The following is a 26,928-nucleotide window of genomic DNA, read 5'->3' as shown; positions in this document are numbered from 1 at the left end:
GCGCGGGTGCTCAAACTTTAAAAATGGGACGAAACCGTCAAAACGGAAACCACCAGGTCCACTTCGGAGCGGTTTTTCTCAAGACAGATTTATTTCCAAGTATTTGCCATGGCACCAGCATGTAATAGAGGGATGAAAATGATATATTTCGCCCAAAATGGGTGCATGAGCCGTGCTCCAAAAGTTCCCTGTGAAGGCGCGGATGCTCAAACTTTAAAAAATGGGACGAAACCGTCGAAACGGAAAAACCAGGTCCACTTCGGAGCGGTTTTTCTCAAGACATATTTATTTCCAAGTATTTGCCATGGCACTAGCATGTAGTAGAGGGATGAAAATTATACATTTCGCCCAGAATGAGTGCATGAGCCGTGCTCCAAAAGTTCTCTGTGAAGGCGCGGGTGCTCAAACTTTAAAAATGGGACGAAACCGTCAAAACGGAAAAACCAGGTCCACTTCGGAGCGGTTTTTCTCAAGACAGATTTATTTCCAAGTATTTGCCATGGCACTAGCATGTAGTAGAGGGATGAAAGTTATATATTTCGCCCAGAATGGGTGCATGAGCCGTGCTCCAAAAGTTCCTGTGAAGGCGCGGGTGCTCAAACTTTAAAAATGGGATGAAACCGTCGAAATGAAAAAACCAGGTCCACTTCGGAGCGGTTTTTCTCAAGACAGATTTATTTCCAAGTATTTGCCATGGCACTAGCGTGTAGTAGAGGGATGAAAATTATATATTTCGCCCAGAATGGGTGCATGAGCTGTGCTCCAAAAGTTCCCTGTGAAGGCGCGGGTGCTCAAACTTTAAAAATGGGACAAAACCGTCAAAACGGAAAAACCAGGTCCACTTCGGAGCGGTTTTTCTCACGACAGATTTATTTCCAAGTATTTGCCATGGCACTAGCATGTAGTAGAGGGATGAAAATTATACATTTCGCCCAGAATGGGTGCATGAGCCGTGCTCCAAAAGTTCCCTGTGAAGGCGCGGGTGCTCACACTTTAAAAATGGGACGAAACCGTCAAAACGGAAAAACCAGGTCCACTTCGGAGCGGTTTTTCTCAAGACAGATTTATTTCCAAGTATTTGCCATGGCACCAGCATGTAATAGAGGGATGAAAATGATATATTTCGCCCAAAATGGGTGCATGAGCCGTGCTCCAAAAGTTCCCTGTGAAGGCGCGGGTGCTCAAACTTTAAAAATTGGACGAAACCGTCAAAACGGAAAAACCAGGTCCACTTCGGAGCGGTTTTTCTCAAGACAGATTTATTTCCAAGTATTTGCCATGGCACTAGCATGTAGTAGAGGGATGAAAGTTATATATTTCGCCCAGAATGGGTGCATGAGCCGTGCTCCCAAAATTCCCTGTGAAGGCGCGGGTGCTCAAAATTTAAAAATGGGACGAAACCGTCGAAACGGAAAAACCAGGTCCACTTCGGAGCGGTTTTTCTCAAGACAGATTTATTTCCAAGTATTTGCCATGGCACTAGCATGTAGTAGAGGGATGAAAGTTATATATTTCGCCCAGAATGGGTGCATGAGCCGTGCTCCAAAAGTTCCCTGTGAAGGCGCGGGTGCTGAAACTTTAAAAATGGGACGAAACCGTCAAAACGGAAAAACCAGGTCCACTTCGGAGCGGTTTTTCTCAAGACAGATTTATTTCCAAGTATTTGCCATGGCACTAGCATGTAGTAGAGGGATGACAATTATACATTTCGCTCAGAATGGGCGCATGAGCCGTGCTCCAAAAGTTCCCTGTGAAGGCGCGGGTGCTGAAACTTTAAAAATGGGACGAAACCGTCAAAACGGAAAAACCAGGTCCACTTCGGAGCGGTTTTTCTCAAGACAGATTTATTTCCAAGTATTTGCCATGGCACTAGCATGTAGTAGAGGGATGAAAGTTATATATTTCGCCCAGAATGGGTGCATGAGCCGTGCTCCAAAAGTTCCCTGTGAAGGCGCGGGTGCTCAAACTTTAAAAATGGGACGAAACCGTCGAAATGGAAAAACCAGGTCCACTTCGGAGCGGTTTTTCTCAAGACAGATTTATTTCCAAGTATTTGCCATGGCACTAGCATGTAGTAGAGGGATGAAAATTATATATTTCGCCCAGAATGGGTGCATGAGCCGTGCTCCAAAAGTTCCCTGTGAAGGCGCGGGTGCTCAAACTTTAAAAATGGGACGAAACCGTCAAACCGGAAAAACCAGGTCCACTTCGGAGCGGTTTTTCTCAAGACAGATTTATTTCCAAGTATTTGCCATGGCACTAGCATGTAGTAGAGGGATGAAAGTTATATATTGCGCTCAGAATGGGTGCATGAGCCGTGCTCCAAAAGTTCCCTGTCAAGGCGCGGGTGCTCAAACTTTAAAAATGGGACGAAACCGTCGAAATGGAAAAACCAGGTCCACTTCGGAGCGGTTTTTCTCAAGACAGATTTATTTCCAAGTATTTGCCATGGCACTAGCATGTAGTAGAGGGATGAGAATTATATATTTCGCCCAGAATGGGTGCATGAGCTGTGCTCCAAAAGTTCCCTGTGAAGGCGCGGGTGCTCAAACTTTAAAAATGGGACGAAACCGTCAAAACGGAAAAACCAGGTCCACTTCGGAGCGGTTTTTCTCAAGACAGATTTACTTCCAAGTATTTGCCATGGCACCAGCATGTAATAGAGGGATGAAAATGATATATTTCGCCCAAAATGGGTGCATGAGCCGTGCTCCAAAAGTTCCCTGTGAAGGCGCGTGTGCTCAAACTTTAAAAATGGGACGAAACCGTCAAAACGGAAAAACCAGGTCCACTTCGGAGCGGTTTTTCTCAAGACAGATTTATTTCCAAGTATTTGCCATGGCACTAGCATGTAGTAGAGGGATGAAAATTATATATTTCGCCCAGAATGGGTGCATGAGCCGTGCTCCAAAAGTTCCCTGTGAAGGCGCGGGTGCTCAAACTTTAAAAATGGGACGAAACCGTCAAAACGGAAACCACCAGGTCCACTTCGGAGCGGTTTTTCTCAAGACAGATTTATTTCCAAGTATTTGCCATGGCACCAGCATGTAATAGAGGGATGAAAATAATATATTTCGCCCAAAATGGGTGCATGAGCCGTGCTCCAAAAGTTCCCTGTGAAGGCGCGGATGCTCAAACTTTAAAAATGGGACGAAACCGTCGAAACGGAAAAACCAGGTCCACTTCGGAGCGGTTTTTCTCAAGACATATTTATTTCCAAGTATTTGCCATGGCACTAGCATGTAGTAGAGGGATGAAAATTATACATTTCGCCCAGAATGAGTGCATGAGCCGTGCTCCAAAAGTTCTCTGTGAAGGCGCGGGTGCTCAAACTTTAAAAATGGGACGAAACCGTCAAAACGGAAAAACCAGGTCCACTTCGGAGCGGTTTTTCTCAAGACAGATTTATTTCCAAGTATTTGCCATGGCACTAGCATGTAGTAGAGGGATGAAAGTTATATATTTCGCCCAGAATGGGTGCATGAGCCGTGCTCCAAAAGTTCCCTGTGAAGGAGCGGGTGCTCAAACTTTAAAAATGGGATGAAACCGTCGAAATGAAAAAACCAGGTCCACTTCGGAGCGGTTTTTCTCAAGACAGATTTATTTCCAAGTATTTGCCATGGCACTAGCGTGTAGTAGAGGGATGAAAATTATATATTTCGCCCAGAATGGGTGCATGAGCTGTGCTCCAAAAGTTCCCTGTGAAGGCGCGGGTGCTCAAACTTTAAAAATGGGACAAAACCGTCAAAACGGAAAAACCAGGTCCACTTCGGAGCGGTTTTTCTCACGACAGATTTATTTCCAAGTATTTGCCATGGCACTAGCATGTAGTAGAGGGATGAAAATTATACATTTCGCCCAGAATGGGTGCATGAGCCGTGCTCCAAAAGTTCCCTGTGAAGGCGCGGGTGCTCACACTTTAAAAATGGGACGAAACCGTCAAAACGGAAAAACCAGGTCCACTTCGGAGCGGTTTTTCTCAAGACAGATTTATTTCCAAGTATTTTCCATGGCACCAGCATGTAATAGAGGGATGAAAATGATATATTTCGCCCAAAATGGGTGCATGAGCCGTGCTCCAAAAGTTCCCTGTGAAGGCGCGGGTGCTCAAACTTTAAAAATTGGACGAAACCGTCAAAACGGAAAAACCAGGTCCACTTCGGAGCGGTTTTTCTCAAGACAGATATATTTCCATGTATTTGCCATGGCACTAGCATGTAGTAGAGGGATGAAAATTATACATTTCGCCCAGAATGGGTGCATCAGCCGTGCTCCAAAAGTTCCCTGTGAAGGCGCGGGTGCTCAAACTTTAAAAAATGGGACGAAACCGTCAAAACGGAAAAACCAGGTCCACTTCGGAGCGGTTTTTCTCAAGACAGATTTATTTCCAAGTATTTGCCATGGCACCAGCATGTAATAGAGGGATGAAAATGATATATTTCGCCCAAAATGGGTGCATGAGCCGTGCTCCAAAAGTTACCTGTGAAGGCGCGGGTGCTCACACTTTAAAAATGGGACGAAACCGTCAAAACGGAAAAACCAGGTCCACTTCGGAGCGGTTTTTCTCAAGACAGATTTATTTCCAAGTATTTGCCATGGCACTAGCATGTAGTAGAGGGATGAAAATTATATATTTCGCCCAGAATGGGTGCATGAGCCGTGCTCCAAAAGTTCCCTGTGAAGGCGCGGGTGCTCAAAATTTAAAAATGGGACGAAACCGTCCAAACAAAAAACCAGGTCCACTTCGGAGCGGTTTTTCTCAAGACAGATTTATTTCCAAGTATTTGCCATGGCACTAGCATGTAGTAGAGGGATGAAAATTATATATTTCGCCCAGAATGGGTGCATGAGCCGTGCTCCAAAAGTTCCCTGTGAAGGCGCGGGTGCTCAAACTTTAAAAATGGGACGAAACCGTCAAAACGGAAAAACCAGGTCCACTTCGGAGCGGTTTTTCTCAAGACAGATTTATTTCCAAGTATTTGCCATGGCACCAGCATGTAATAGAGGGATGAAAATAATATATTTCGCCCAAAATGGGTGCATGAGCCGTGCTCCAAAAGTTCCCTGTGAAGGCGCGGGTGCTCAAACTTTAAAAATGGGACGAAACCGTCAAAATGGAAAAACCAGGTCCACTTCGGAGCGGTTTTTCTCAAGACAGATTTATTTCCAAGTATTTGCCATGGCACTAGCATGTAGTAGAGGGATGAAAATTATACATTTCGCCCAGAATGGGTGCATGAGCCGTGCTCCAAAAGTTCCCTGTGAAGGCGCGGGTGTTCAAACTTTAAAAAATGGGACGAAACCGTCAAAACGGAAACCACCAGGTCCACTTCGGAGCGGTTTTTCTCAAGACAGATTTATTTCCAAGTATTTGCCATGGCACCAGCATGTAATAGAGGGATGAAAATGATATATTTCGCCCAAAATGGGTGCATGAGCCGTGCTCCAAAAGTTCCCTGTGAAGGCGCGGGTGCTCACACTTTAAAAATGGGACGAAACCGTCAAAACGGAAAAACCAGGTCCACTTTGGAGCGGTTTTTCTCAAGACAGATTTATTTCCAAGTATTTGCCATGGCACTAGCATGTAGTAGAGGGATGAAAATTGTATATTTCGCCCAGAATGGGTGCATGAGCCGTGCTCCAAAAGTTCCCTGTGAAGGCGCGGGTGCTCAAACTTTAAAAATGGGACGAAACCGTCAAAACGGAAAAACCAGGTCCACTTCGGAGCGGTTTTTCTCAAGACAGATTTATTTCCAAGTATTTGCCATGGCACTAGCATGTAGTAGAGGGATGAAAATTATATATTTCGCCCAGGATGGGTGCATGAGCTGTGCTCCAAAAGTTCCCTGTGAAGGCGCGGGTGCTCAAACTTTAAAAATGGGACGAAACCGTCAAAACGGAAAAACCAGGTCCACTTCGGAGCGGTTTTTCTCAAGACAGATTTATTTCCAAGTATTTGCCATGGCACTAGCATGTAGTAGAGGGATGAAAATTATATATTTCGCCCAGAATGGGTGCATGAGCTGTGCTCCAAAAGTTCCCTGTGAAGGCGCGGGTGCTCAAACTTTAAAAATGGGACAAAACCGTCAAAACGGAAAAACCAGGTCCACTTCGGAGCGGTTTTCCTCAAGACAGATTTATTTCCAAGTATTTGCCATGGCACTAGCACGTAGTAGAGGGATGAAAATTATACATTTCGCCCAAAATGGGTGAATTAGCCGTGCTCCAAAAGTTCCCTGTGAAGGCGCGGGTGCTCAAACTTTAAAAATGGGACGAAACCGTCAAAACGGAAAAACCAGGTCCACTTCGGAGCGGTTTTTCTCAAGACAGATTTATTTCTAAGTATTTGCCATGGCACTAGCATGTAGTAGAGGGATGAAAATTATATATTTCGCCCAGAATGGGTGCATGAGCTGTGCTCCAAAAGTTCCCTGTGAAGGCGCGGGTGCTCAAACTTTAAAAAATGGGACGAAACCGTCAAAACGGAAAAACCAGGTCCACTTCGGAGCGGTTTTTCTCAAGACAGATTTATTTCCAAGTATTTGCCATGGCACTAGCATGTAGTAGAGGGATGAAAGTTATATATTTCGCCCAGAATGGGTGCATGAGCCGTGCTCCAAAAGTTCCCTGTGAAGGCGCGGGTGCTCAAACTTTAAAAATGGGACGAAACCGTCGAAATGGAAAAACCAGGTCCACTTCGGAGCGGTTTTTCTCAAGACAGATTTATTTCCAAGTATTTGCCATGGCACTAGCATGTAGTAGAGGGATGAAAATTATATATTTCGCCCAGAATGGGTGCATGAGCTGTGCTCCAAAAGTTCCTTTTGAAGGCGCGTGTGCTCAAACTTTAAAAATGGGACGAAACCGTCGAAACGGAAAAACCAGGTCCACTTCGGAGCGGTTTTTCTCAAGACAGATTTATTTCCAAGTATTTGCCATGGCACTAGCATGTAGTAGAGGGATGAAAATTATACATTTCGCCCAGAATGGGTGCATGAGCCGTGCTCCAAAAGTTCCCTGTGAAGGCGCGGGTGCTGAAACTTTAGAAATGGGACGAAACCGTCAAAACGGAAAAACCAGGTCCACTTCGGAGCGGTTTTTCTCAAGACAGATTTATTTCCAAGTATTTGCCATGGCACTAGCATGTAGTAGAGGGATGAAAGTTATATATTTCGCCCAGAATGGGTGCATGAGCCGTGCTCCAAAAGTTCCCTGTGAAGGCGCGGGTGCTCAAACTTTAAAAATGGGACGAAACCGTCGAAATGGAAAAACCAGGTCCACTTCGGAGCGGTTTTTCTCAAGACAGATTTATTTCCAAGTATTTGCCATGGCACTAGCATGTAGTAGAGGGATGAAAGTTATATATTTCGCCCAGAATGGGTGCATGAGCCGTGCTCCAAAAATTCCCTGTGAAGGCGCGGGTGCTCAAAATTTAAAAATGGGACGAAACCGTCGAAACGGAAAAACCACGTCCACTTCGGAGCGGTTTTTCTCAAGACAGATTTATTTCCAAGTATTTGCCATGGCACTAGCATGTAGTAGAGGGATGAAAATTATACATTTCGCCCAGAATGGGCGCATGAGCCGTGCTCCAAAAGTTCCCTGTGAAGGCGCGGGTGCTGAAACTTTAAAAATGGGACGAAACCGTCAAAACGGAAAAACCAGGTCCACTTCGGAGCGGTTTTTCTCAAGACAGATTTATTTCCAAGTATTTGCCATGGCACTAGCATGTAGTAGAGGGATGAAAGTTATATATTTCGCCCAGAATGGGTGCATGAGCCGTGCTCCAAAAGTTCCCTGTGAAGGCGCGGGTGCTCAAACTTTAAAAATGGGACGAAACCGTCGAAATGGAAAAACCAGGTCCACTTCGGAGCGGTTTTTCTCAAGACAGATTTATTTCCAAGTATTTGCCATGGCACTAGCATGTAGTAGAGGGATGAAAATTATATATTTCGCCCAGAATGGGTGCATGAGCCGTGCTCCAAAAGTTCCCTGTGAAGGCGCGGGTGCTCAAACTTTAAAAATGGGACGAAACCGTCAAACCGGAAAAACCAGGTCCACTTCGGAGCGGTTTTTCTCAAGACAGATTTATTTCCAAGTATTTGCCATGGCACTAGCATGTAGTAGAGGGATGAAAGTTATATATTGCGCCCAGAATGGGTGCATGAGCCGTGCTCCAAAAGTTCCCTGTCAAGGCGCGGGTGCTCAAACTTTAAAAATGGGACGAAACCGTCGAAATGGAAAAACCAGGTCCACTTCGGAGCGGTTTTTCTCAAGACAGATTTATTTCCAAGTATTTGCCATGGCACTAGCATGTAGTAGAGGGATGAGAATTATATATTTCGCCCAGAATGGGTGCATGAGCTGTGCTCCAAAAGTTCCCTGTGAAGGCGCGGGTGCTCAAACTTTAAAAATGGGACGAAACCGTCAAAACGGAAAAACCAGGTCCACTTCGGAGCGGTTTTTCTCAAGACAGATTTACTTCCAAGTATTTGCCATGGCACCAGCATGTAATAGAGGGATGAAAATGATATATTTCGCCCAAAATGGGTGCATGAGCCGTGCTCCAAAAGTTCCCTGTGAAGGCGCGTGTGCTCAAACTTTAAAAATGGGACGAAACCGTCAAAACGGAAAAACCAGGTCCACTTCGGAGCGGTTTTTCTCAAGACAGATTTATTTCCAAGTATTTGCCATGGCACTAGCATGTAGTAGAGGGATGAAAATTATATATTTCGCCCAGAATGGGTGCATGAGCCGTGCTCCAAAAGTTCCCTGTGAAGGCGCGGGTGCTCAAACTTTAAAAATGGGACGAAACCGTCAAAACGGAAACCACCAGGTCCACTTCGGAGCGGTTTTTCTCAAGACAGATTTATTTCCAAGTATTTGCCATGGCACCAGCATGTAATAGAGGGATGAAAATGATATATTTCGCCCAAAATGGGTGCATGAGCCGTGCTCCAAAAGTTCCCTGTGAAGGCGCGGATGCTCAAACTTTAAAAATGGGACGAAACCGTCGAAACGGAAAAACCAGGTCCACTTCGGAGCGGTTTTTCTCAAGACATATTTATTTCCAAGTATTTGCCATGGCACTAGCATGTAGTAGAGGGATGAAAATTATACATTTCGCCCAGAATGAGTGCATGAGCCGTGCTCCAAAAGTTCTCTGTGAAGGCGCGGGTGCTCAAACTTTAAAAATGGGACGAAACCGTCAAAACGGAAAAACCAGGTCCACTTCGGAGCGGTTTTTCTCAAGACAGATTTATTTCCAAGTATTTGCCATGGCACTAGCATGTAGTAGAGGGATGAAAGTTATATATTTCGCCCAGAATGGGTGCATGAGCCGTGCTCCAAAAGTTCCCTGTGAAGGCGCGGGTGCTCAAACTTTAAAAATGGGATGAAACCGTCGAAATGAAAAAACCAGGTCCACTTCGGAGCGGTTTTTCTCAAGACAGATTTATTTCCAAGTATTTGCCATGGCACTAGCGTGTAGTAGAGGGATGAAAATTATATATTTCGCCCAGAATGGGTGCATGAGCTGTGCTCCAAAAGTTCCCTGTGAAGGCGCGGGTGCTCAAACTTTAAAAATGGGACAAAACCGTCAAAACGGAAAAACCAGGTCCACTTCGGAGCGGTTTTTCTCACGACAGATTTATTTCCAAGTATTTGCCATGGCACTAGCATGTAGTAGAGGGATGAAAATTATACATTTCGCCCAGAATGGGTGCATGAGCCGTGCTCCAAAAGTTCCCTGTGAAGGCGCGGGTGCTCACACTTTAAAAATGGGACGAAACCGTCAAAACGGAAAAACCAGGTCCACTTCGGAGCGGTTTTTCTCAAGACAGATTTATTTCCAAGTATTTTCCATGGCACCAGCATGTAATAGAGGGATGAAAATGATATATTTCGCCCAAAATGGGTGCATGAGCCGTGCTCCAAAAGTTCCCTGTGAAGGCGCGGGTGCTCAAACTTTAAAAATTGGACGAAACCGTCAAAACGGAAAAACCAGGTCCACTTCGGAGCGGTTTTTCTCAAGACAGATATATTTCCATGTATTTGCCATGGCACTAGCATGTAGTAGAGGGATGAAAATTATACATTTCGCCCAGAATGGGTGCATCAGCCGTGCTCCAAAAGTTCCCTGTGAAGGCGCGGGTGCTCAAACTTTAAAAAATGGGACGAAACCGTCAAAACGGAAAAACCAGGTCCACTTCGGAGCGGTTTTTCTCAAGACAGATTTATTTCCAAGTATTTGCCATGGCACCAGCATGTAATAGAGGGATGAAAATGATATATTTCGCCCAAAATGGGTGCATGAGCCGTGCTCCAAAAGTTACCTGTGAAGGCGCGGGTGCTCACACTTTAAAAATGGGACGAAACCGTCAAAACGGAAAAACCAGGTCCACTTCGGAGCGGTTTTTCTCAAGACAGATTTATTTCCAAGTATTTGCCATGGCACTAGCATGTAGTAGAGGGATGAAAATTATATATTTCGCCCAGAATGGGTGCATGAGCCGTGCTCCAAAAGTTCCCTGTGAAGGCGCGGGTGCTCAAAATTTAAAAATGGGACGAAACCGTCCAAACAAAAAACCAGGTCCACTTCGGAGCGGTTTTTCTCAAGACAGATTTATTTCCAAGTATTTGCCATGGCACTAGCATGTAGTAGAGGGATGAAAATTATATATTTCGCCCAGAATGGGTGCATGAGCCGTGCTCCAAAAGTTCCCTGTGAAGGCGCGGGTGCTCAAACTTTAAAAATGGGACGAAACCGTCAAAACGGAAAAACCAGGTCCACTTCGGAGCGGTTTTTCTCAAGACAGATTTATTTCCAAGTATTTGCCATGGCACCAGCATGTAATAGAGGGATGAAAATAATATATTTCGCCCAAAATGGGTGCATGAGCCGTGCTCCAAAAGTTCCCTGTGAAGGCGCGGGTGCTCAAACTTTAAAAATGGGACGAAACCGTCAAAATGGAAAAACCAGGTCCACTTCGGAGCGGTTTTTCTCAAGACAGATTTATTTCCAAGTATTTGCCATGGCACTAGCATGTAGTAGAGGGATGAAAATTATACATTTCGCCCAGAATGGGTGCATGAGCCGTGCTCCAAAAGTTCCCTGTGAAGGCGCGGGTGCTCAAACTTTAAAAAATGGGACGAAACCGTCAAAACGGAAACCACCAGGTCCACTTCGGAGCGGTTTTTCTCAAGACAGATTTATTTCCAAGTATTTGCCATGGCACCAGCATGTAATAGAGGGATGAAAATGATATATTTCGCCCAAAATGGGTGCATGAGCCGTGCTCCAAAAGTTCCCTGTGAAGGCGCGGGTGCTCACACTTTAAAAATGGGACGAAACCGTCAAAACGGAAAAACCAGGTCCACTTTGGAGCGGTTTTTCTCAAGACAGATTTATTTCCAAGTATTTGCCATGGCACTAGCATGTAGTAGAGGGATGAAAATTGTATATTTCGCCCAGAATGGGTGCATGAGCCGTGCTCCAAAAGTTCCCTGTGAAGGCGCGGGTGCTCAAACTTTAAAAATGGGACGAAACCGTCAAAACGGAAAAACCAGGTCCACTTCGGAGCGGTTTTTCTCAAGACAGATTTATTTCCAAGTATTTGCCATGGCACTAGCATGTAGTAGAGGGATGAAAATTATATATTTCGCCCAGGATGGGTGCATGAGCTGTGCTCCAAAAGTTCCCTGTGAAGGCGCGGGTGCTCAAACTTTAAAAATGGGACGAAACCGTCAAAACGGAAAAACCAGGTCCACTTCGGAGCGGTTTTTCTCAAGACAGATTTATTTCCAAGTATTTGCCATGGCACTAGCATGTAGTAGAGGGATGAAAATTATATATTTCGCCCAGAATGGGTGCATGAGCTGTGCTCCAAAAGTTCCCTGTGAAGGCGCGGGTGCTCAAACTTTAAAAAATGGGACGAAACCGTCAAAACGGAAAAACCAGGTCCACTTCGGAGCGGTTTTTCTCAAGACAGATTTATTTCCAAGTATTTGCCATGGCACTAGCATGTAGTAGAGGGATGAAAATTATATATTTCGCCCAGAATGGGTGCATGAGCTGTGCTCCAAAAGTTCCTTTTGAAGGCGCGTGTGCTCAAACTTTAAAAATGGGACGAAACCGTCGAAACGGAAAAACCAGGTCCACTTCGGAGCGGTTTTTCTCAAGACAGATTTATTTCCAAGTATTTGCCATGGCACTAGCATGTAGTAGAGGGATGAAAATTATACATTTCGCCCAGAATGGGTGCATGAGCCGTGCTCCAAAAGTTCCCTGTGAAGGCGCGGGTGCTGAAACTTTAGAAATGGGACGAAACCGTCAAAACGGAAAAACCAGGTCCACTTCGGAGCGGTTTTCTCAAGACAGATTTATTTCCAAGTATTTGCCATGGCACTAGCATGTAGTAGAGGGATGAAAGTTATATATTTCGCCCAGAATGGGTGCATGAGCCGTGCTCCAAAAGTTCCCTGTGAAGGCGCGGGTGCTCAAACTTTAAAAATGGGACGAAACCGTCGAAATGGAAAAACCAGGTCCACTTCGGAGCGGTTTTTCTCAAGACAGATTTATTTCCAAGTATTTGCCATGGCACTAGCATGTAGTAGAGGGATGAAAGTTATATATTTCGCCCAGAATGGGTGCATGAGCCGTGCTCCAAAAATTCCCTGTGAAGGCGCGGGTGCTCAAAATTTAAAAATGGGACGAAACCGTCGAAACGGAAAAACCACGTCCACTTCGGAGCGGTTTTTCTCAAGACAGATTTATTTCCAAGTATTTGCCATGGCACTAGCATGTAGTAGAGGGATGAAAATTATACATTTCGCCCAGAATGGGCGCATGAGCCGTGCTCCAAAAGTTCCCTGTGAAGGCGCGGGTGCTGAAACTTTAAAAATGGGACGAAACCGTCAAAACGGAAAAACCAGGTCCACTTCGGAGCGGTTTTTCTCAAGACAGATTTATTTCCAAGTATTTGCCATGGCACTAGCATGTAGTAGAGGGATGAAAGTTATATATTTCGCCCAGAATGGGTGCATGAGCCGTGCTCCAAAAGTTCCCTGTGAAGGCGCGGGTGCTCAAACTTTAAAAATGGGACGAAACCGTCGAAATGGAAAAACCAGGTCCACTTCGGAGCGGTTTTTCTCAAGACAGATTTATTTCCAAGTATTTGCCATGGCACTAGCATGTAGTAGAGGGATGAAAATTATATATTTCGCCCAGAATGGGTGCATGAGCCGTGCTCCAAAAGTTCCCTGTGAAGGCGCGGGTGCTCAAACTTTAAAAATGGGACGAAACCGTCAAAACGGAAAAACCAGGTCCACTTCGGAGCGGTTTTTCTCAAGACAGATTTATTTCCAAGTATTTGCCATGGCACTAGCATGTAGTAGAGGGATGAAAGTTATATATTTCGCCCAGATTGGGTGCATGAGCCGTGCTCCAAAAGTTAACTGTGAAGGCGCGGGTGCTCAAACTTTAAAAATGGTACGAAACCGTCGAAACGGAAAAACCAGGTCCACTTCGGAGCGGTTTTTCTCAAGACAGATTTATTTCCAAGTATTTGCCATGGCACTAGCATGTAGTAGAGGGATGAAAATTATACATTTTGCCCAGAATGGGCGCATGAGCCGTGCTCCAAAAGTTCCCTGTGAAGGCGCGGGTGCTGAAACTTTAAAAATGGGACGAAACCGTCAAAACGGAAAAACCAGGTCCACTTCGGAGCGGTTTTTCTCAAGACAGATTTATTTCCAAGTATTTGCCATGGCACTAGCATGTAGCAGAGGGATGAAAGTTATATATTTCGCCCAGAATGGGTGCATGAGCCGTGCTCCCAAAGTTCCCTGTGAAGGCGCGGGTGCTCAAACTTTAAAAATGGGACGAAACCGTCGAAATGGAAAAACCAGGTCCACTTCGGAGCGGTTTTTCTCAAGACAGATTTATTTCCAAGTATTTTCCATGGCACTAGCATGTAGTAGAGGGATGAAAGTTATATATTTCGCCCAGAATGGGTGCATGAGCTGTGCTCCAAAAGTTCCCTGTGAAGGCGCGGGTGCTCAAACTTTAAAAATGGGACGAAACCGTCGAAACGGAAAAACCAGGTCCACTTCGGAGCGGTTTTTCTCAAGACAGATTTATTTCCAAGTATTTGCCATGGGACTAGCATGTAGTAGAGGGATGAAAATTATATATTTCGCCCAGAATGGGTGCATGAGCCGTGCTCCAAAAGTTCCCTGTGAAGGTGCGGGTACTCAAACTTTAAAAATGGGACGAAACCGTCGAAACGGAAAAACCAGGTCCACTTCGAAGCGGTTTTTCTCAAGACAGATTTATTTCCAAGTATTTGCCATGGCACTAGCATGTAGTAGAGGGATGAAAATTATATATTTCGCCCAGAATGGGTGCATGAGCTGTGCTCCAAAAGTTCCCTGTGAAGGCGCGGGTGCTCAAACTTTAAAAATGGGACGAAACCGTCGAAACGGAAAAACCAGGTCCACTTCGGAGCGGTCTTTCTCAAGACAGATTTATTTCCAAGTATTTGCCATGGCACTAGCATGTAGTAGAGGGATGAAAATTATATATTTCGCCCAGAATGGGTGCATGAGCCGTGCTCCAAAAGTTCCCTGTGAAGGCGCGGGTGCTCAAACTTTAAAAATGGGACGAAACCGTCGAAACGGAAAAACCAGGTCCACTTTGGAGCGGTCTTTCTGAAGACAGATTTATTTTCAAGTATTTGCCATGGCACTAGCATGTAGTAGAGGGATGAAAATTATATATTTCGCCCAGAATGGGTGCATGAGCTGTGCTCCAAAAGTTCCCTGTGAAGGCGCGGGTGCTCAAACTTTAAAAATGGGACGAAATCGTCGAAACGGAAAAACCAGGTCCACTTCGGAGCGGTTTTTCTCAAGACAGACTTATTTCCAAGTATTTGCCATGGCACTAGCATGTAGTAGAGGGATGAAAATTATATATTTCGCCCAGAATGGGTGCATGAGCCGTGCTCCAAAAGTTTCATGTGAAGGCGCGGGTGCTTAAGCTTTAAAAATCGGACGAAACCGTCGAAACGGAAAAACCAGGTCCACTTCGGAGCGGTCTTTCTCAAGACAGATTTATTTCCAAGTATTTGCCATGGCACTAGCATGTAGTAGAGGGATGAAAATTATATATTTCGCCCAGAATGGGTGCATGAGCCGTGCTCCAAAAGTTCCCTGTGAAGGCGCGGGTGCTCAAACTTTAAAAATGGGACGAAACCGTCGAAACGGAAAAACCAGGTCCACTTCGGAGCGGTCTTTCTCAAGACAGATTTATTTCCAAGTATTTGCCATGGCACTAGCATGTAGTAGAGGGATGAAAATTATATATTGCGCCCAGAATGGGTGCATGAGCCGTGCTCCAAAAGTTCCCTGTGAAGGCGCGTGTGCTCAAATTTGAAAAGTAGGGCGAAACCGTCAGTACTGAAAAACCAGGTCCACTTTGAAGCGTTTTTTTTTTTTCAAAATAGAGTTATTTTCGAGTATTTGCCATGATACCAGCATGTAGTAGAGGGATGAAAATTATATATTTCGCGTCGTCTACCACTTGAGTATAGAGAGACCAAGGTTCGAGGAGATATCATAGAAACAACATCTGAGCGGATGAACACTGAAACCTTTCAGACTCGCCAAACTGCTTGGCCCATGGACAACACGACAACGCCCAACGAGCCTTCAAAGCAATTCTAAAAGCGCAACGTGCGCGCGTGCGTGCATCGAGTATGCGGACGCGAAGTGATAAGCTAAGCTATGTTTTTTCTTTAACACTAACTTTGATCTCCCCTTTCCTAACAAAGTAGCCAGACCCTCAGTCTTTGTTCAATAAAACGGTGGCCGGAAGCGTACTGCTGTAGAAAATTATGTTAGCCCTGGAATAAAGAGCATTGAGAAAGAAACGGGTATTACTCTGTCTCAGTCACAAATGAACAGAAAGGTACTTCACGAACCTCGGAACCAAACCAACACAGAGAGTGCGCCACGTGATCAGACGGTATTGCGCAGCAGTGCGAAAAATGTAAAGTCATGTGGCACGCTCACCGGGCTGGGTTGGCTTGGATGAATCGTTACGTTTGCTGCGGTTCATTGAAGAGAAAAATTAGACATAGCTATAAATAAGAAATTATAAACCAAATCGTGTAGGAGATTCTCATGGAACTCGCAGCATTTTGCACCGTCTTTTATGGCGTAAACGCTTCTTCGTTAAAGGGGTCTGGAACTGTTATGAAACCTCCATGAATCTTTGTCGACTTCCGTGAGGCCCTTTATATGGCTTCTTCCGTGAGTGCTTTTTTGGAATTCTGAAGACGCTCCGGAAGGGTACTGCGGGGGGATCACGTAGTGGTCGACGGTCACGCGTGACCCCACGGATCATGGGCACTTGACCGTGCGACCAGCAGGTTCGTTATTTCTAGTGTGGCTACGTGGTGGACGAAAACCGATGGGCCATGGTCACGTGACCCCCACCCACAAACAAACGACGCTTACGCATGAACATGTGGCCAGCAAAAGTGCGCTATTATCAGTATTGTCAGGTTGCTTCCGACTCAGTCACGCGACCATGTGTGGCCATCAAAGGTGCGCTATATCTTATGTGGTCACGTGGTGGACGGGACCCCACGGGCTATGGTCACGTGACCTCAGTGACGATGGACAGGTGATCCCTTATGATCATGATCACGTGTCCGTGCAACCACCGAAGGTGCCCCTACTGAAAAAAACCATTTGGCGCCCATATGAAAATAAACGGGTCCATACCGGTAACCGTTTAACCATACTGGTCACCAGTTTGTCAAAGGGGTCGCCCGTATGGCTCAAAGGGGTCCCCCGTATGAGCCATAACGGTCACCTATTTGGCAAACGGGTCGCTCGTTTGGGCAAATGAGCGACTCGTTTGGGCAAAGTTGTCGCACGTTTGCTCAAACCGGCGACCATGTTGCAAACTGCACCGGTTTAATCATACGGCTCTCCGGAGCCCGTTTGATATTGAACGTACAGATCGGCGGCGTGGGCGCGCCTAGCGTTTCAGCCGTGGCAGCCAATGTTTTCCGGAAGGCTGGGAGCGCCGGTTCATCGATTTCAGATCGTCCGCGTAATGCAAGTAATTATATTTATATTTCAATTGCGCTGATTTTCGATTATACTGCAACTAAAACTAACACCTTCTTTTTTTGTGTGTGTTTTACGTAAACGCGCGACGTTGGTGAGCCGATATTTTTGACAGACCTTTAATACTTTGTCCATCTTTGTTGCCTCAATTTACTTATTCAGCTCGAATCTCTCTCGCAGAAGACGCGACCGCGTGAAAGAATGTACGTCTAGACTCCGTTTCACTTTAATTCAAGACGCAGCGAAGGTAGCACGCGTACACGCGGCTGCAAGAACATCGAGCATTGCGAGAGCACGCCCGCCGTTGCAGCACTGAAACTACGAGCTTGCGCTGAGTTCTTTCTTCGCTCGGGCGCAAGCCGAGCTTCTGGCAGCCCCGCCGCCATTTCCAAAGTTCGAGCGCGCGCGCGAGCGCGCGTTTGTTCTTCGGGACTACAAAAACGCATCTCCCTGGAATGCCTGGGGAGAGGGAGAGGGGCTGTCCCGGTGGTCCCAGCGCCTTGAACTCGCCCCCTCCCTCCTCTCTTGTCACCCCTGTCACGTGACCCACAGCATCGCGCGAGCTACACGCTGATAAGCATCGAGATCCGGAAGGGCGCGCCTTGCAGCCGCTTTTTACTTTGTCTGCTTGTTGTCAGTTGCTGCTCGAAGTTCGCTCGTCCTACCTGCTTCAATCTGCCGCCTAACCCTGCGGTCTTATTGGGATGTCTCTCGACAACGTATTGGATGTGCACCAAAGCTATCAGTGTTCGAAAAGACCCACGTGTATGTCGGCAACGAGCGATTCTTCAAAGAAGTCGCAAATTCTCGCGGTTTGGTTGGGTTCGGCAAATGACAGCTTGTGCGCCGCATCGTGTTGAAACTTCCAAGGAGCCGTTCCCTCTCGTTTGTGTTTGTGTGGTTGTCCTGCTTTGACCGTGTCGACAAATATCACGGATTACCTCTTTCAAGTCCGCTATTGTTATGGTAAGTGCACTGCAACCTACGTGTTGGAAATGATTGACCGTTCTTCTACGCGTACTCTTCTAAATTATCTAAAGAATTATGCAGCGCCTATTCGAGCGGCAGCCAGGAGAATAATTTCCCCGAAAGTCTACCTGTATAGTGTTCACAGATCGCTTGCACGTTTGTACTTGTCTACAGAAGAGGTAATAAACTTCGAGGAGAATTGAAAACAATCTTTTGTGTCGGTTTTCCTGTCCACTTACAAGCACCTACGCGAGTGCATTTGTTCTACGTGTTTTATCCATGTTATAAATACGTTTATGAGTTTCGGGACGTCTTAAATATGTTTAAGATAACCAACCTCCCAGACGATACCCATTTAGGGCTAGCGCATAATTTGCAATTTCGAAGGGCACGTTCAAACGTGTGGTCACGTGCCATGTCGAACGGGTACTCGTACCATACGGCACCCGTATCAAACGGGCACCTGTATCAAACGGGTACCGTTTCGAACGGGTACCGTTTCCAAACGGGTACCCGTATCCCATAATCACGTTTGATCCAAACGGATCGACAGGTTTGATTCAAACGGGCGACCAGTTTGCCACCCGTTTGAATTTCAAATGGTTTTTTTCAGTAGGGGCGATATCTTATGTGGTTGCAACCACCACCCCCTCGACAGACCGACCGACGTGAAAACTGAGAAAGGTTTTTTAACTTTATGATGTGTGAGGGCAGACATTAACATAAGCTCACGACGTTTTTGTTAGAGTATTTGAAGGCCTTGAGGAACACAGGCTCTAATCATTGTAGAGAGGTCATGCTATATGATCAAATTTTAACGACTGTGTCTGTTTAAAGCAATTAACGGAATAGGACCAAAGAATTGCATACTTCAGGAATATATCGCATATTTACTCGAATTAGTTTTTATACTAGACCTCGGCGTTTGGACAAAATCAAAGATTCGGGAGTTCCGCTCGTTTCAGCTGAATTTACTGTGGAGTTATAAAGTCGTTCCTAAATCCTCCGATTTCCTCTTCTTACTAGCAGGAACCAATCTCGCTCGGTGGCCGCTGTGTCAGCGGAGTAGTACTCACGCATTAGAATAAGAACGGCGTTGCATTGCACTTTCGGAATTACCTTTCTGATAGGAGTATCAGAAAGTTACGCTGGAATTATGCGGAAGTGAAAAAGGCAATATCAGTCATGTTGTTGACAGAACAACATTTGTATTTTTCCACACGTACGTGTTTTTGATTATATACAACGCACATGCGCAGCAGCCTGTTTCTTGAAATGTGAATAATCTTCACAATCTCGGTGCAGCAGTCCTCACTACTGCTCTTATGTCATGCTCCAAAAACGTGGTGGCGTGTGCAAATTTCTGATAAGTACTAAGAACTCCTGATATGGTCATAACGCCGTTTTAAGCAGAATTGTGGGAGTTTGTCACGTGGGCCTGAAAGCTGAGGTGAGGTATTACATAGCGAGCGAACGTCAAAGCAAACGAAGTGTCTGGTTACTCGAAAAGGCAATCTCGAGTCCTCGGCCACATATTTGAGCGAACTTCTCCCCGCCATTTAAATATTAATACCCCAAGGCGAACTGTAGGTAATAAATAAACAAAAATAATAATGCCCCAAGGGCGAACTGTAGGTAATAAATAAACAAAAATGAGCAATAAACAAATGTATTTCATGCATTTCCTGACTTTCTCACGGAAAGCGTAGCCACAACTTTATTTATTCTTGAGCGCTGAAAATGTCTGCCGCGGAAGAGGTATGTAGCACTAATGTAAAAAGTGATGACATGTGAATAAGCCCAATAGTGACACACAAAAAACAAAGACACAGTTTAGAATATTCCTTCGACGGCAGACGAACGTTTTGTGATAATCGGAATAAACGTGCTTTGATAAGTAAGCCCTTGGGAGCAAGAACACAATTTAAGGGTTACAATAGCTCAACAACAGAAGAAAAAACTCAGTTTGTTGAGTGCCAGCCTGGTGGAAAGAAACTGTTAACCAGTGCACCGCGCAACTTTTTGCGATCTGATATGGTGTCAATTATTGTCGGAAAGATCGTTTGAGTTCTGGATGGCACGAGGAAGTGCTGAGGTTTTAAAAGGATGGATGCTGAACGAAATATTCGCTGGAAGCTTTCGCTGCTTTTTACGAAAAGAATCCGGTGGTTTTTAATAAAATAGAGAGAAAGAGAGGCAGAGAGAGAGAGAGAGACAGACAGAGTGAGGGGGGGGGAGCAACGCTATAAAAAATATCAGGACGGACTTAGCCTTGCCGTTGGAGCTGGCATTGCCCCGCTTGGCAGTGGTTCCAAAAGAGGTGAACTGGACTGACCGAAGTTTTGAAGGAACCGATGAAGTAAGCAAAAGAGCGAGATTAGTCGACGAGTCTGGAGAGGATGAATGAACTTACATTGCCTAAGATCTGACACGCCAATAAATCGAGAATGAGACTATATGAATAGCGCGGTACAGTTTTAGACGGGTTCTGAATGCGTAATTCTGTACGTTTGGTGATATCATTAAGTATTGTAGACAAGAAAAAGAAGATGCAAGCTTCCGGAGACTAAATAGACACGGAAGAAACTAAGAAAGAGGAAGGAGAGAGCGCTCGCACTGAAAGGATCGAGATGACGGTCGGGTACAGTTCAACGATACCTCCAAAATAAATAATTCATTATTTCCTTCTTTTTTAACACAGTTCGCATAATTAAACCGGCTTTTTATTTTTATCGTCACCGTGGAGATCCTTCCTCCATTTACTTAATAAAGGCTTCTAAATATATTACGTGTATTCCGGTTCCTGGGGCGGACATGAGTACTATAAGTATGCTTCTGTGTTTTCGGACAAATTCGATAAAATCGAAAAAATACTTCCGGTAAAATATTTTAATATTTATATTTACCCAAAAAACTCAGATTTTTCAGGACCGCCAACTGCTATGAATCCTACTGGTCTTAATATTTTCCAGGGATCTTCGAACAAGTTTTGCTCTACTTCTCTATATCTAATATTTATTTATTTATTTGAAAAACTGCAGGCCTTTTCAGGCCCTCGCAGTATCAATTTTCGTTTGTATGATCACAAAGAACTTCCGTTTAGCTTCTATTTTAAAAAAGGGGAATCGTCGAACACGTTTCTCATTGAAAAGGATACTTTTACTAAATTCACAAACTGCTGTTTTCAACCTTTCGTTCACTTCACCGAAAAAGCCGAAAAACTCTGTACGATGAAAGAAAGCTCCAAAGAACTCCGAATTCATGGTAAAAAATAAGCACTAAACAACACTCCGCGATTGTAAGCAGAAATAAACTCCGAAAACGCAGAATCCTAATTATAAGCTGGATTTCGTATATGTTGGTGCAGCTTTTAGATTTCGTTATAACTTATAGGTAGGGTTCCGTATTTTTGTGTATTCTTTTTTAAATTTAAGGGTGTCTTTGGGTGTTCATTTTTTCAAAGTTCTCTGTTTTCGGTATCTATTTCTGGTGTCGACCAGAAATCAGGGTTTATCAGGGCTTACGTCGTAAAAGCTATTGCACATCTATCGCGTTTTTACAGCACACAATGCTATTCGCGCCAGTTATCAACAAGTGGCCCATGCAGAAACAATAATTGCAGCAGAAGGAAGCAGCCTCGCGGAAAAGGGCGGTTTGTTTTCGGGGTCAACAGAAATAAAGCAATTTTTCCAGTTACCCTGGGGTTTCATTTAATTCAAAAATTTCAGTTCGGAGTTTTTCAGTTTTACCAATTTCAAGAAAAATCCCAAGAAAAAAGGAAGCCAGACATCAGCACAGCGAGTGGTCATACCAAAGAGAATATTTCGCTCCTGATGACTTCAGCGGAGGCAGTGTAGCGATACGATGGTTGTGGAGTTCATGAAAGCCTAATTTAGGCAACACAAAATATGGATCCTTTTTGTTGTAGTTTACTCGACACACTCGCCAATCTGCAAACAACTTTCCAAAAATATCGCATATGTATTGTCGGGTAGTTTTTCGAATACTTGTTCGGAATTCTTCCGCAGATCTGACTTTTTTGCTTCCATATCGCTAGATATGAAAACGCGGAATAATAGTGTTATCGACTTCTTGCAACCGGGAGGCGCTGATACGCCGTGCTCGTCTGCTCTTTGCGCCCGTCTTGCGTATGTTTGCCTCAAAATGCGCTCACAGGCTGCTTTTACACTCTCCCCCACCACACGCTCACACACACGCGCGCGCGTTCACACGCACACGCGCACGCACGGACGCACGCACACACTGACACACACAAACAACCCGTCTCGTCGAATTAACCACCAACACTGGTGCGGGTTTTACTGCCGCGTCAGCACGCTCTCTGCGTGTTCTTTGTGCTGTCCATCAATTGATCTTCCCCCTTTCTGTAGTACTGTTTGAGAAGCTCTGATAACGTAGCTCTATTTTCTATTTTTCACAATTTTATTCATTGCACGCGGAACGCATTTCGGTTTGGCGGGAATTTGCACACGACGTAAAAGTTAAAGGTGAATACGCCACGTGTCGGTAAATAAGTGAACTAGAACAGCTTGTCACAAATTTCTGGCCATGGTGGCGTTGTGAACTTCCAATATGCTTAATACATCTTCATTTTTTCGAAACTTAAAAAAGCGCTGCAGGTTTATAAAATGTTCGCGAAAATCTATGTAGTTTACAAATACAGGATTTATAAATAATGATTGCATAACCTCCTGTACATTTGTATAATCGTATTTATTGTTCCTATACGAATATATACTTCAAAAATATTTGTACATACCATTTCGATTCCCACACTTGTTTCAGTAATTGTAAAGGAAGCCTTGTGTTCCGAATTTTCATAAACACTAGTACGCATGTCTGTAGTATCCATCTGAAAACAACATATGAGTAAAATAACTGCGAAGTGATCTTTATAATATTAGCAGCTGAAATGCTAAACGGTTATTTTTATAGCCAAGCTATTTATGGCTATAGGGTTTCGTTGATTTTTTGTGCGCGTCAACTAAAACTCAGTTTCGAAATTTGGTGCAAAATTGCTTCATTTTATGCAAAACCTTATGTCTCAACTTGGATATGCATTTTCAGTAGATTAGTTATCAATGGGCTCCATTTTCAAGATCAGTAGACTCTCAGGTAGATAATAAAGGTTTCTCAAAGATTTCGCGCTGTGCGACCCGCGTCCGCTATGTCTACTCTCGCACCGCCCTCTCCTCGTAGTCGCCCCAAGCGCTTGAGAGCCTAGTTTCCGTTCATTCCGCTGTCCCGGATTGGCGGTCCCGTCGCGGGTGTCTACTTTCCGCCGGGTGGCGGTCGCGTCGCGGGTGTCTTTTTTCCTCCGGCTCGTCACGGTGACCACCGATCAAGACAATTAATCTGGTTGCACCTTTGTTCAAAATTCTGTCGTGTGCTAAACAGCTTCGTTGGCCATCAACCTTCACAGACTGGAACTGCTCATGCTTTTTTTTTTCTTTCGCAAACAATGGCATTTTATAAAAACTAAGTAAATGATTACGTTCAATGAATTTCAACAAGACGCAGAACGAATATCGGGGCGAATGGTTGCATAAATCATCGAGGAAGAAAAACGTTCTCAAAGTATGCCAAAAAAAAAATCGTGGGAGACGGCACGTCATTTAAACAAATGTGCGTTATTTGCGTTATTAATAGCGAAGACAATTCTGCTTGAATGGCACTTTCAAATGTACGAAAACTTCCAAAGGCACTAGCGGACACATCAAATAACTTTTGAGTGAATAAACAGGTACAATGTTTATTTTCTAATTAAATTAAGTGAATTTCAATCGATGAGGCGGAAGCATGCTTTCTTGTGAAAGGTAATCTTTCCTTACCAATTCGTGATTCACCTCTCCATCCCTAGCCTCGGAAAAATAAAGACGGTCCCCTAAAACACTGGATTCCTCCAAGTCTATGACGTAGTCTTTAGAAAGTTGAACAGCGCCTCTTGAGTTGCCGCTTCTGCTTTCAATCAGAACCGGATACACGACACCTGGAACGTAACTGCTCCTGTTATCCCACCGTTCCAAACTTGCAGGGAACTTCTCGGTACAGAGGACGAAACGAAACGTTGGTCACAAGTCACGGTGTTTTTCTAATAAAATAAATTTTTAATAAATCTCGTAGCAAAGTTCTCTTTCACAAACAAATTAGAATTAACTCAACATAAATAAGAAAGCTCTTCTGCAATGACAAGACGTTGGAAATGTAATGGAATAAAAGCGAACCACGGGAAGCAAGCCTGTACTTATGTGAATAGTTCGAACGGAACAAATTCGGAAAATCGGGGAAAGAGGGGGGGGGGGGGGGCATCTTCTACTCGTGCTTCGTTATCACTAGTTATTCTTTTATGTGCATTTCTTAATATGCAGCTTATGAGAAGATATCCTACTTCTATAGACTTCAAAATGCTATAAGAGTGCCATACCACATAAAACAAAGGAGCTGAAGAATTTAGATTACCTTGTTGTTGCCAAGTTTTTTTAATATTGATGGTTATAATCTTAACCTTCAATACCACGCCTACGTTCCTGTTCTTGCTAAAACCTTTCGGAGATCTGTCAAACTTTTCGCTCTTCGGCGCTCTAATCGTACGGCGCCATGATGAATGAAACATCGTTTTGGGACGGTCACAGCCATTTGGTAACTCCGATTGTACACATAATCTGAACAAACAGAGGCTAAGAAAAGCGCGAAGAGTAATTTTCTCTATTGCCCAACAACGTGAAAGGATTTGTGGCAGTTCGGAACTCGGCAAAACACGAGCATTACGTGATTGTGCATTCAGTGCACGTACAATGCAATTGCGTTCCGCATTAATAAGCTACATCTGCATCCTCGCTTAATTTCTAGGTATAATTTTAGGAACCAAGTGCATGGTCTTTACGTAGACCTGACGTACCTCAGACTTTGAATGCGCGAACAACTGCCTCCGGTATGATGACCTCGGTGTCGCTTTCTACCTATTTGTGACGCCCTTTGGCTGGCTGAACTGTGGAGTACGATGACATTTAGAGCTCGTCTGTGACTGGTGTGTTAAATATCCTATCGCATCCATACCTTAAAGGTAATCCCGAAGTGTCCACAAACGACCTCACAGGGGCCAAAGCGTCATGCTCTCGGATGTTGCAACCCTTGCGCTTGGTGCTAGAATTCACGGTCAAAATTACAATGGAAAGCTCGTACCTTTGGCTCCTACCACCACCGATGCAACACCGCCAGGATCCTGGCCGACGGCATGGAATTTATATGACGACGAAGTGCGTAAAAAGACGGACAACTTTTTTAGAACGCGGAACGTGGCTTACGTACTGCTGGTTCCAAATCATTTTTTGGAGCCAGCAGTACTGAAGAACACTGCTTAAGCTAAGTTGCTTTGACAAATCTATATAAAAAAAAGAAAAATAATTACCATGTTTGGTTAAAAGTACAAGAATTACGTGCCAGAGCTATAAAAAAATATAATCACTAGATTTGCGTTAACCTAGTCGCAATTTTATTTTGCTTGTGTTTTTGAAGAATTTTGGATGTAGTACCGGGTGCATCAAGTAGCGGGCAGACTCTGTAAATCGACCGCAATATTCCGTTTCTTAACCAATGGTGCTACGATGTTCTGCAGCTTTGCTCACAGGTGGTGCATTTGATCTATAAAATTTGCAAAGAGCGAACTTACCTGAGGAAAATGTAAAAAAAAAGGCTGAACTCCTATGGAAACGTAGTGAAGTCACCAGACTTCAAACACCTGGGCGCCCGATTGATTGAGGAACGGTGGCTTCGCTGGGTTTCCACGGGAATTAAGACTATTGCTTTCTTTACTTTTTCCTCAGGTAAGTTCACTCTTTGCAAAGTTTATAGAAAAATTTGCGCCGCCTGTGGGCAACGCTGCAAAAAGTCGTAGCGCGATGGGTTAAGAAACCGAATTTTGCAGTCGATTTAAATAGCCTGGCCACTACTTGATACAGCCGTTAGAATACCAACGTATTTAAGTATCCGAATTAACCCCTCCCGGTTATCGGAAGATATAGTGGCATATATTTATAAGAGGCCGCTCCTTCAATCATTCACAACCTAAGTGAAGGGCCGGTTGACTGACGAGCATCTCATTATTTCTTCTCATCCAGTAGGATTGAAGCATTAGAGGATAAGAACACAGAAGAAGCAATCACGAAGCAAGAATCAAGGTTATATTATTAAGCCACACCCTGCGCGTCTTATATGTCAGCGACTGTGAAGGAATCTATGAATACAATCAATGCAGTATGTCTACCCAAGCCTATTTAAACCCTGCGCCTTTCGGGGGTATGGTGGATTCCGTAATACAAATTATTTCTCGTCTGCAATATTGTGTGCGGAATTTCCATGATAACTGTTTATCGTGCCCAAAAGCTCGGAGGTTTAAGCACAGGAGAAAAGTAAAATTCGATATTACGTCACTAAGAAAAACGCCATGCAGAAGCGTCTTCGTAAATAGAATCAATACATCACCGGCGTGAGCAGTAGCAACGCTGAAAACAATGAGTGTAGCCGAATACATTTTCCGTCGCAAAAACGTGCGTAAAGGAAAGAAAAACGCTTGGAAATGTAAGAATGGCTATGTCAGGAACCTTTTTAAAGGGTGAAAAGGATAAGTGCCCTTTAAAATTTTACACAAAATACGAGATATTGAAAACAATAAGTCAAATGTCGTAAACAGGAAGTTGCATTTATTATGTTGTTAAAGACAGCTTTTTTCACGAAACGAGCATTAACAACGCAACTCACCCTTTTCAAATGTCAGAGCCATCTCGTGGCAGTCTCAATAGC

The 26,928-nt window shown here is 44.4% G+C and overlaps 1 protein-coding gene across 1 annotated transcript in view; it reads right to left on the bottom strand.

Moving 5' to 3' along the window:
* LOC120836201 overlaps positions 1–26,659 on the bottom strand; it is a 59,639-nt gene extending 32,980 nt beyond the window's left edge. The window contains exons 1-3 of the mRNA XM_040220658.2: positions 26,611–26,659; positions 23,961–24,118; positions 22,889–22,981 (exon numbers count right to left, since the gene is read on the bottom strand). Coding sequence (XP_040076592.2) covers positions 22,889–22,981; positions 23,961–24,118; positions 26,611–26,659 — 300 coding nt within the window. The remainder of the gene's footprint in view (positions 1–22,888; positions 22,982–23,960; positions 24,119–26,610) is intronic.
* Between the last annotated feature and the right edge of the window lie 269 nt (positions 26,660–26,928).

Source organism: Ixodes scapularis, unplaced genomic scaffold, assembly GCF_016920785.2.
Source record: "Ixodes scapularis isolate PalLabHiFi unplaced genomic scaffold, ASM1692078v2 PGA_scaffold6__148_contigs__length_123643588, whole genome shotgun sequence".
Lineage (NCBI taxonomy): Eukaryota > Metazoa > Arthropoda > Arachnida > Ixodida > Ixodidae > Ixodes > Ixodes scapularis.
The sequence above is the reverse complement of the archived record's forward strand: the minus strand, read 5'-3'. Positions and strand labels throughout refer to the sequence as shown.